Below are 11590 nucleotides of genomic sequence, written 5' to 3'. Positions count from 1 at the left end.
CTGTGAAGGTTGAGCCGGGTGTGTGGCACACACATTCCCAGCACCTGGAAGTCGAGGTCCATCTGAGCTACAGGAGATACCAGCTACATAAAATAAAAGCGGTGCATTAGTAGATGGAGGGAGAACCCCTACCAAGTACATCTTTGACAGGGCCTTTGTATACAGTCATGGCCGGCCTCAGCTACCTACGTGCTGGAATCATCCTCCAGAACTGTAACACCAGCTGAACTTTGTTTTCAACAACAGAGCCTAGAGATGGCCTTTAAATTAATCCCAGCATTCTGGAGGCAGAGGCAGGCAGATCTCTGTGAGTTTGAAGCCAGCCTGGTTTGTACAGCAAGTTCCAGGATAGTCAGGGTTACACAGAAACCCTACCTCAAAAAAATAAAAACAAAGCCAGAACCAACCGTTAGGATGATATATGCAAAGGCTGGAAACCTTTCCGAAAATTTTAAAGCCAATATCACCTTTTCATTATCACATCACCTCTTCTGAGTACACTTCCCTGCTCAGGATTCTTAGCCCAATTCCTCAAAACAAACAAACAAACAAACCCCAAAAACAAACAAAACCTAAACGGGAAAAGATAATCTTCAGATGTAAAAAGTTTGCTTTAAGTTGATGCGACTGTAGCTCAATCCTATGGTCTCTAGAGGGCAGTCTATGAATGTTTGTTCCCCAGAGCACGGGCTGTCAACTTTCAATCTCCAGTAAATGGTTAAGAGTAATAGCAAATTATTCTATTAGTGGCCTTTATTTTTTATATACAAGACTATACTGTTTATACTTTTGTTAAACTGCCGTCTTTATTGTTAAAGTAGACGCTTTTTAAGAAATCCATTACGCAAAAAATTTTTAAATGTTTTTTAAAGACTGCGTGTGGTGGTGCATGCTTTTAAGCGCGGTACTCGAGGCAGAGGCAAGCAGATCTATGAGTTCCCGACCAGCCTGGTCTACAAAGCTAGATTCAGACCAGCCAAAGCTACATAGTGAGACCTTGTCTCAAATAAAACATGGTTTTTCGGTGTTGCTGGTTTCACACTTCAGGAATTCACTCCGGGAATCTTTGAGCCACTATTTTGGGCATCATTTCTGCCGTTATTCCTGGCCTTGCTTTCCCTACAGCACAAGCGGGGCTCTCGACATTGCAACACTGAACTGCCGAGCCGCCGGGACAGACCCTGAGGCTTTCCCCAGGAATTTGACAGACTCTGAGGCTTCCCCAGGAATTCGCGGCCACCTTGGGAGCCCTTGTCACCTTCCGCTGTCTAGGTGCAGAGCATCGGTGGGGTCTCAGGATTCCCTACGGAGCTGCTGTCGGCTCTGGTCACCAGTGTGTGCCTCTGTCCCTGGGAGGCAGAGCCCTGCACCATCCAGGGCCCGGCGACGCCCCGCCCGAAGCTTCCCATCGGGCGACCCGGCGACCCGGCGACCCGGCGGCCCGGCGACAGCTGCCAGCCCCGTCAGGAGCAGCTGCGAAGCTAGGGGCCAATGGCTGAGGAGCGGGCGAGGGGCGTGAGGACGCCTGCACAAACTGTACACGTCACGGCCGAGCCCCGCCCCGCCCCGCCCCTCCGCACCGGCCGCTCTAGCCCCGCACGGGCCGGTGAAATTGTTCCACTGACGACATCCAGCCGGGTAAGGGGACTGCGACCGGGAGGGAAAGGAGGGAGGGCAACGGTGGTACCAAGGCGGCCAGTGCCGCCAAATCTTGGAGTAAACTTGGAGCAAACTCCAATTCTCAGGAGTAGCAAAAGAATCAGTATCTCCATGTATCTCCATGTCTGTGTGCTCCTGGGGTCGCAGGCTGCTATTCTGTCCGAATTCTGGACAGACACACCTCCTACCTAAAGTGTCCCGGCGAGTAAGGAGCTTGCACCACGGAGTAGCATTTCAGTATTTAGCAGGCCACCCTTCCCAAACCTGGATCGGGGCTGGTAAAAGCGGGTTGCTGAAATTAAGGATAGATGGCAGGAAGAGTATGGATCCCCGTGGCCCAGGTGTAAAGAGGAGAAAAATTCGCTTTTTCCATCTTCCTTCCTTCGCCATCTGTAACAGTCCCACCCCTAGCATCTCAGCAACCCGTACCTTCTTACTCCTCTCCACTTTGACCCTCTTGAGTCAGAGAGGCAGTAGGTTGTGAAGAAGACTCTGCAGCAGGACAGAGAGCAAGAAAATTAACTTCCTTCTCTAGCCCATCCCCTGACACCCTGGCCATTGACTCTGCTCAATGTGCTGAGATCACTAGACTGCCATAGAGCGAGGTCAGGGTGGAGACTCTGAATTGGGGTTCAGTTCTCAGATGGGGTATTTATTTTAGAAGGGTGGAGGGAGAAAAGAGGAAAGGCCTGAGTGGATGTTATTACTTGTTTACTCTTCCTATCAGTTCCTCTGGGTAGAGATGAGGATACAGTTCAGAGAGGCCTGCTTTGTTGCCATGGGAGCTGGTTAATGGCAAGGCCTGGTTTTGCAAACCCAAGGCAGTTTGCTTCCAGGATTCTGGCTCCTTCACCCCATTAGGCTGCCGCCTCCTCTTGTCTGTTTTCATCAGTCTGGATTTAGAAATAATTATAAAGTAAGGGCTGGGGATATGGCTCAGTGGTAGAGTTATAACATTCTCAAGACCTTAAGTTCATTTTTTAAAAAAATTGGCAAACCTCTAATCTGTCCTTTAGTCCCTCGGCCTGGGGCATTGTTCTTTCTAGAAGCCTCCGTACCTTTCCAATCCCACTCCACCCCCAGTCCTTTTTGCACAGTGTGTCTCTGAAGTGCTCCAAGTGAACTCTTAAGAACACATTTGGACCATGCATTCTCAGGTCTCCCTAACATGGGTTTCTCTTGATTTGAAACCTAGAATCTTCTTGTTCTAGGTCTGTCACAATGCTGCTGCGGTTATACAGATCCATGGCTGTGCGGCTTCCACCAGCCATCAGGTAGGCTATCCCAAGCCAGTACTTATCCCCTAGCCTATCTCATAGTTATCTTATCTGGTAGATATTTATCTTATCTGGCATGTAATATTGTACATTGATAGAGGAAAGAGAAAGCCCTATTTCACTGGTCCTACCCATCCGGAAGAAACCAAATTCCAACTGAAAACCAGTGACTAATAAGGGAGAGGTGACCAACCACACGACTTCACTGGTGCTTTCATGGGACGTTCTGTGCTACTAATATCTCTGTCTTCCAGAGTCAAGTCAATCCCCTTGAGGCTCTGCGTTCAAGCATGCTCCACAAATGAGTCACTTAAGCCCCAGCATCCCAGCCTCATCTTTTCTGATGATAACTCAAGGACTCGGGGATGGAAAGTCATGGGGACCCTGCTAGGCCTTGGTGCTGTGCTAGCCTATCATGAGCATCGGTGTAGGGTAAGCAGGAAAAGAGAGCTTCCACGTCAGAACAAAGGGATCTTGTATGCTCTTGCCTATGATGGCTCTGTCTTCATGTACTGCAGAAATACGACCTGCTCTCTCTTAATTCCCCAGGCTGACTGTGGATGGGGTCAGAATGACTTAAAGTGATTTAATATTCTGTGCCTTTCACTTTCTCCCTCCCCAACCCGCAGGCTTCTCAGGAGTCACCACGGATGTACTCTAAAGAGGATGTGCGTTCTCACAACAGCCCTAAAACTGGAGTCTGGGTAACTCTAGGCTCTGAGGTCTTCGATGTCACAAAATTTGTAGACCTACATCCAGGAGGACCATCAAAACTGATGCTAGCAGCTGGAGGTCCCCTAGAACCCTTCTGGGCCCTCTATGCTGTGCACAACCAGCCCCATGTACGTGAGTTACTGGCTGAGTATAAGATTGGGGAACTGAACCCCGAAGATAGCATGTCCCCCTCCTTGGAGGCCTCTGACCCCTATGCTGATGACCCTGTGCGCCATCCAGCCCTGAGGATTAATAGCCAGCGCCCCTTTAATGCAGAGCCTCCTCCTGAACTGCTAACAGAAAGCTACATCACACCAAACCCTATCTTCTTCACCCGGAACCATCTGCCCGTACCTAACTTGGACCCAGACACCTATCGCTTGCATGTAGTAGGGGCTCCTGGAGGTCAGTCACTGTCTCTGTCCTTAGATGATTTGCATAAGTTTCCCAAACATGAGGTCACTGTCACTCTGCAGTGTGCTGGTAACCGGCGCTCTGAAATGAGTAAGGTCAAGGAAGTGAAAGGTCTGGAGTGGAGAACAGGGGCCATCAGCACAGCACGCTGGGCTGGGGCACGGCTCTGTGATGTGTTAGCCCAGGCTGGTCACCGACTCTGTGAAACTGAGGCCCATGTCTGTTTTGAAGGACTGGATTCAGACCCCACTGGAACTGCCTATGGGGCATCTATCCCTCTGGCTCGGGCCATGGATCCTGAAGCCGAGGTCCTCCTGGCTTATGAAATGAATGGTCAGCCTCTGCCTCGTGACCATGGCTTCCCTGTACGGGTGGTGGTTCCTGGTGTGGTTGGTGCCCGCCATGTCAAATGGCTGGGCAGAGTGAGTGTGGAGTCAGAGGAAAGTTATAGTCACTGGCAGAGGCGGGATTACAAAGGCTTTTCTCCATCTGTGGACTGGGACACAGTAGACTTTGATCTAGCTCCATCAATTCAGGAACTACCTGTCCAGTCAGCTATCACACAACCTCAAGATGGGGCCGTTGTAGAGTCAGGAGAGGTAACTATCAAGGGGTATGCATGGAGCGGCGGCGGCCGGGCTGTGATCCGAGTGGATGTGTCTGTAGATGGTGGATTAACCTGGCAGGAAGCTGAGCTGCAGGGAGAGGAACAGTGTCCCAGGAAGGCCTGGGCTTGGCGAATATGGCAGTTGAGAGCTCACGTGCCGGCTGAGCAAAAGGAATTGAACATCATTTGCAAAGCCGTAGATGACAGTTACAATGTGCAGCCAGACACCGTAGCCCCAATCTGGAACCTTCGAGGCGTACTCAGCAATGCCTGGCACCGTGTCCATGTTCAGGTGGTCCCATGAAAGCGTGGGACGGCACCATTTGTACCCAAAGAACCACCTAGACCTCTTTACCAACCCAGCCTAAATCTTCATTGCCATAAACACTTCCTTCTTCTGCTTGATTCATAACCTTGTACTTACTGTGTCTTTTTAAGTTGTACCTAGGCACACACACATCTCTTCTAGCCTCTGACCCTGTGCTTGGAGAGAGGCTGAGGGTGAGAGAGCAGCTCTGAAGACATTGCTATTGCATTTCTTACCCTACCATCACCTCTACTTCAGATGCCTCCCGTGCAGGCCTTATTTTGCATTGCTTAGATTCTTCAGATATGTGTGTGGTGTGTGGAATGTATAAAAACTGTACATTACTCTTTTTTCCCCTTTTTCTTCATTATCATCTTGTTTTGTGTTGTTTTTCCTTCGAGACAGGTTTTCTCTATGTAGCCCTGGCTGTCCTGTCCCGGAACTCACTCTGAAGACCAGGCTGGTCTCAAAGAGATCTGCCTGCCTCTGCCTCCAGAATTCTGGGATTACAGGCGTGCACCACCACTGCCTGGCTACATAACTATTTTCAATAACTATGTTCAATTGCCTCTGGGATGCAAAGGGATTTCCCTCTTAGAGTGTTACTTCCAATAAAGAGTCTGAAAAAAATCTAGAAAAAAATCAAGGAGTGTGTCTCCCTTCTCAGGTCGGTTGTCATCTGCAGCACCACCTAAATGACTGAACCTGGAGATACCTATGAAGAGAGAAGTGATTTAAAAAAAAAAAAGTTCGTTGCCCTCAAACCGTTTCCCCACTTTCTACTCTCTAGGCAGGATTGACAAGGAATGCAAAGAGGTTGGAATCAATATTATCTTGGGGGCAGAGGGGGGGCACAGAGGCAAAACCTTGGCACCAGGGACAGACATGCTGGGGCGGGTGGGGCAACCAGCGTGCACCTAGTTTGCAAATTAGATGCAGATGAAGGATAGATTTGACTTAACCTCTGCTCGACAAGGCCTTTTGGACTTAAATCTTTCGGCGCTCGGCTATTCTCCCCTAGCTCCTCTCCCTTTTTTTTTTTTTTTTTTCCCTCAGCAGTCTCCCCGGCTTGGGGGCGCTCGGTGTTTGGCCCAGTCGCCTGTCGCCTGGTAGTGGGACCGGAAGTTACTCGGGAGGGGGGGATGGCCGTAATGGGGGGGGCTCCGTGGGGGGGCCGGGCCCTCCTCAGGTGAAGCCCCTGATGGAGATGGAGCCGCCACCGCTGAGCACCCGGATCCCGGCTTCGGCCTGGCTGCCGCCGCCTCAGTGACCCCATCCCCCCGCGCTGGGCCACCTGGGCCAGAGTGGGGGACTCCCCACCCCACTTTTCCCACCCGACACAGTCCTTCTCCCTCAAGCCCCAACAGCCTGCGCGCGCGCGGAGACGCCTCAGGTGAGTGAGGGGCGGAGCCCACGCGAGGCAGGGGCGGGGCTTGGCCTTCGGGGCGGGGCTTTGGTTTGGACTAGAAGTGGGGAGTCACAGCCTGGGGGGGAGAGCTAGGTCTGAGGGACAGGAGCTTGTCTGCAGCACCTTGGCCAGAGACCTCAGCATTGGAGATTGATAGGAAGATAGTTCCAGAGAGGGCTGAAGACAGACAGGAACTGACATGTAGGAGGCTCCGGTGTGGGGAATAGCCAAGACAGAACAGAGGGACAGAACAACAAAAACAAAGCGACTGAGCACCAGAAAAAGCAAGGGGCCTAGAAGCTTCATTGGGAGTATTGGAGAAAAAAAATCCCAGGCCTACCTACAACTATCTTCAGGAGGCTGTGAAAGAGTGGGAGAAACAGCAGGATGGAGCGTTGTCTAGTCTACTGTTTGGGTGAGAAGCCTTGAACTTGAGAAGCAGGGCTGAGAAGGAAAAGATCCACTATTCTCAAGAGCCCTAGAGAGAAATCAAAGAAGTCCTATGGTAAATCTCTGGATTGGAGCCACATAAACTTGGGAAGGAAAATGCCTCTATCCAAATATTAAAACCATCCTCAGTGTACCTCCTCATACAGACCCATAGTTCTTATCCTTTATCTGCTAGAGTTGTATTGTTTGGTTTCCTGGCTTGTTAGGTTGGTTGGTGAATGCACACATTTGTGTGGGCGTGCATGTGTGTGTTTGTGTGTGTGTGTGTGTGTGTGTGTGTGAGAGAGAGAGAGAGAGAGAGAGAGAGAGAGAGAGAGAGAGCGAGCTGTATGCTGCATGCCAGGGTCACAACAACTTTGGAGTCAGTTCTTTCTATCTTTACATGGATTTCAGGGTTTGAGCTGATGTTATCAGGTTTCAAGGCAAGCAAACCATGGTTGGGGTTTTGAAACAGAGTCTCAGGTAACCCAGGCTGGCCCTGAACCATGTAGCTCATAATGACCTGTAACTCCTGAACTTGTGATTCTCCTGCTTTGATCTTCTGAGTGCTGGGATTGCATTTGTGTCTAGCTGAGTTTTCCTTCAATTTCTTCGTGAAGTTTTGTTTATATTTGAGACAGGTCTTATTGTATAGCCACCATTGGCCTGAAACTCATAGAGATCCATTCACCTGCCTCTACCTCCTGAGTGCAGGGATTAAAGGCATGTTCTACCAGGCTCAGCTATTTGTTTTTGAGCCAGAATCTCAATTTTCCTAGTCTAGCTTCAAATTTGCTATAGCTGAGGATGACTTTGAACTTCCCAAGCCTTCTGCCTCCATCTCCCAAGTGTTGGGATTACAGGCTGTCACCATGTAAGACTACATACATCTCATTTAAATTTGACTAACCCTTTCTTTTTATTTATTTATTTATTTATTTTTATTAGATCTTTCATTTACACTTCAGATACCATCCCGTTTCCCCATTCCCCCCCCTTAGAAAACCCCTCTCCCATGCCCCCTTTTCCTTTGACTAACCCTTTCTTGGGATAAGTAGAATGTTCAATGGAATGTGGACTTTCAGATATGAGATATTTCATAAATAAGGTACCCATGCGTTTATCCAAGGTCAAGAATTTATCACCAACAGGTATGTGTAAAGAGTTGCCCAGCTTCCAGAACATTCCCTTCTCTCATAAATGAAACTGCCAACTGTTATGATTCTTACTTAGTGGCAGACTGAGACACGGCTTTACATTGTTGCCTAGATCATCCTCAGTAGTTCCTTTAGTCTTTGGGGAGATTAAGCTTAGGTAAAACCATTTTTGGTTTCAAGACAGAATTTCCATGAGGCGGTATAAAGAGAATTGGTAGTTGGCAAGATGACTTGGTGGTTGAAATTACCTGTCAACAAACTTTAATGGCCTGACTTGAGTTCCATCCCCAGGACTCACAGGATGGAAGGTATGCACACACACAGTGTTTGCCTTGCAAGCATGAGGTCTTGAGTGTGAATCTCTGTCATCTATGTAAAAGCCAAGAGGCACAAAACACATCTGTAATCTCAGTGCTTTGGGAACAGAGAGACGGGAGGATTCCTGGGTTCATTAGCCAGCCAGCCTAGGAGGTTAATAACCTTCAGGTTCACTGAGAGACCTTGTCTCAAAAAATAAGATAGGAGCTGGAGAGATGGCTCAGAGGTGAAGAGCACTTGCTCTTCTAGAAACCTAGGTTCAATTCTCAGCACCCACATGGTGGCATGTAACAGGATCTGAAACTCCAGTTCCAGGGGATATGACACTCTCTTCCAGCCTGTGCAGGTGGTAGTCATGCACTTGGTACACAGACACACATGGAGGCAAAACTCCCTGTCAGTCACTGTTGTATTGCTGTGAGAAAGCACCATGGCAAACACAGCTGTTATAAGAGGAAACATTTAAATGGGGGCTTGTTTATCATTTTATATATTTAGTCCATTATCATCATGGTGAGGTGCATGGTGGCGGTGGCATGCAGGCAGACACTGGAGCAGTAGCTGAGAATTATAGTCAGATCCATAGGGAGAGAGACAGAGAGACAGAGAGAGAGACAGAGAGACAGAGAGAGAGAGAGAGAGAGAGAGAGGGAGAGACAGAGAGACAGAGAGAGAGACAGAGAGACAGAGAGAGAGACAGAGAGACAGAGAGAGAGACAGAGAGAGAGACAGAGAGAGAGACAGAGAGACAGAGATATTCTGGGCTTGGTATGGGCTTTTGAAATCTCAGAGTCCATCCCTGTAGTGACAGTTTTGGTATTTTTTTATTTCTTTTAAAAAAAAAAACACATACACAGCAAAATATTAGAAGAATATGGTTTCATTTTAATCCCAGGTGTGGGATATAGGACTGCATCAGATGGTCCACAAGAGCTGACTATGATTTGCCCCATGCTCTAGCAAGGGTATGATTTTGCCAGCTGCAAATAGTTTCTGTGATTGTGTGATGTTTGGAATTCCAGGGACATATAAATGCCAGAGCCCTGAGAGGTCATGGTGGGTTGCTGGTTATTGGTTGTTTGCTGTTAACTATGGTTTATTAAGTAGTCATGGGTAATGAAGAAATAAAAGGAAGAAATTAGATATCTTTTTTTGTTTGTTTGTTTGTTTTTCGTTTTTTGTTTTGTTTGTTTTCAAGACAGGGTTTCTCCGTGTAGTCCTGGCTGTCCTGGAACTCACTTTGTAGACCAGGCTGGCCTCAAACTCAGAAATCCGCCTGCCTCTGCCTCCCAAGTGCTGGGATTAAAGGCGTGCGCCACCACCGCCCGGCTAGATATCCTTTTTGTTTTGTTTGTTTGTTTGTTTTTTGAGAGAGGGTTTCTCTGTGTAGCCCTGGCTGTCCTTGAACTCACTCTGTAGACCAGGCTGGCCTCAGACTCAGAAATCTGCCTGCCTCTGCCTCCCAAGTGCTGGAATTGAAGTCATGTGCCACCACTGCCTGGCGAAATTAGATATCCTGATGGTGAATATCAAACCTGCCCCAAGGAACTGAACGACCCTAATCAGCAGGAAGTAGTCTAATGATAATGTTAGACTTTCCCCTCTATCATTTTTTCCCTCTTCTATCTAGTATTAGGGGATTGAAAGGGTGGAAGATGAGGGATGGAGGAGGGTGGACAGAAAAATAACCCACAGAATAGCCAAAAGAATGTCTACACACCCTCAGTGACATACTTCCTCTAACAAGACCACACCTCCTAATCCTTTCAAATAGTGCCATTCCCTGGTGACTACATATACATACAGATATACGAGTCTTTTGGGCCATTCTTAGTCAAACCATCATACACCCATACACATAAAAATAATATTAAAAATTAAAAATAAAACCCATGAAGTTTGCCATAGTGTTGTGTGTCTTTAATTCCTAGTACCCCGGGAGACAGAATCAGGAAGGTCTCTGTAACTTCAAATCCAACTTTGATTAATGATTAACAAGCCAGACAAGCACCAGGCAGTGGTGGCACATGCCTTTAATCCCAGCACTTGGGAGACAGAGACAGGTGGATTTCTGAGTTTGAGGCCAGCCTGGTCTACAGAGTGAGTTCTAGGACGGCCAGGACTACATAGAGAAACCCTGTCTCGAAAAACAAAAAACAAAACAAAACAAGCCAGACAAGGCTATATAGTGAGACCCTTTTTCAAAAATAAAATGGCTGGAGAGATATTTTGCCTACATGTATGTGAACTATATTCATGCTTAGTACTCTCAGGGGTCAGAAAAGGTCATAAGATTTCCTTGAACTGAAGTTATGGATAGTTACGAGCCACTAAGTAACTGTTGGTGATCAAACCTGGATCCTCTTCAAGATCAGTAAGTGTTCTCACCCGATGAGCCATATCTCCAGTACCCCCCAACACACACACACTCACATACACACACATACTCACACTCACACACACTCATACTCACTCACACACACACTCACATACACACACACATACACACACACACTCACTCACACACACACACACTTTTGGTAAGTGAGCAGCTAGATAATAGTGTTTCAAAATAAAATAATAAAATAAAGAAGACCATTTGGTGGTGGAGGCAGAAGCAGGTGAATCTCTGAGTTTGAAGCCAACCTGGTCTACAGTTAGTTCCAGGACAGCCAGGGCTACATAGGGGAATCCTAGAGAGAGAGAGAGAGAGAGAGAGAGAGAGAGAGAGAGAGAGAGAGAGAGAGAGGAAGAAGGAGGAGGAGGAGGAGGAGGAGGAGGAGGAGGAGGAGGAGGAGGAGGAAAGAAAGAGAGAGAAAGAAAGAAAGAAAGAAAGAAAGGAAAGGAAAGGAAAGGAAAGGAAAGGAAAGGAAAGGAAAGGAAAGGAAAGGAAAGGAAAGGAGAGTTGGCTCAGTGGGTGGTCCCTCAGATAAAAATAGTCTTAGAAGAAACTGACTTTATCATTGGAAAGCAGAGCTGCCTCTGTGTGGGCATCTTTAGAGCTTTATCTTGCCCTGGTCAGCAGATGCTGGTGTCAGAAGCACATTGATGCCCATCCAACACAGTTAGTTCCAGGGCAGCTTCTGAGAAGCCCCTTCAGCTCGGTAGGTTAAGGCTAACTCGTATTCCCAGACATGACCTTTTGCCAAACTAGTCAGTTTTGAGGTCAAAGATGATCTCTTTCAGGTGTTTGAAATTGTGTAGAAGTTTTGATTAGGATAGGGTGGCATACAGAAAATACTGTCTTTAGTAACAGTGCTGATACATGGTTATCCAAAGTGATCACTATTGTTTTTATAA

The 11590-nt window shown here is 47.7% G+C and overlaps 2 protein-coding genes across 2 annotated transcripts in view; both read left to right on the top strand.

The window, feature by feature from the left end:
* The first annotated feature begins 1505 nt into the window (after positions 1–1505).
* Suox (sulfite oxidase) lies at positions 1506–5620 on the top strand. The gene is made up of 4 exons (XM_076920666.1): positions 1506–1638; positions 2871–2933; positions 3191–3368; positions 3566–5620. Exons 2-4 carry the CDS (start codon positions 2881–2883, stop codon positions 4973–4975), a joined length of 1641 nt encoding a protein of 546 aa, XP_076776781.1. The 5' UTR covers positions 1506–1638; positions 2871–2880; the 3' UTR covers positions 4976–5620.
* A 533-nt stretch (positions 5621–6153) lies between these two features.
* Positions 6154–11590, top strand: part of Ikzf4 (IKAROS family zinc finger 4) — a 36311-nt gene continuing 30874 nt past the window's right edge. The window contains exon 1 of the mRNA XM_076920662.1: positions 6154–6371. The gene's annotated coding sequence lies outside the window, so the exon portion shown is untranslated. The remainder of the gene's footprint in view (positions 6372–11590) is intronic.

This window comes from Arvicanthis niloticus, chromosome 22 (assembly GCF_011762505.2).
Source record: "Arvicanthis niloticus isolate mArvNil1 chromosome 22, mArvNil1.pat.X, whole genome shotgun sequence".
In the NCBI taxonomy this organism is placed as follows: domain Eukaryota; kingdom Metazoa; phylum Chordata; class Mammalia; order Rodentia; family Muridae; genus Arvicanthis; species Arvicanthis niloticus.
The sequence above is the reverse complement of the archived record's forward strand: the minus strand, read 5'-3'. Positions and strand labels throughout refer to the sequence as shown.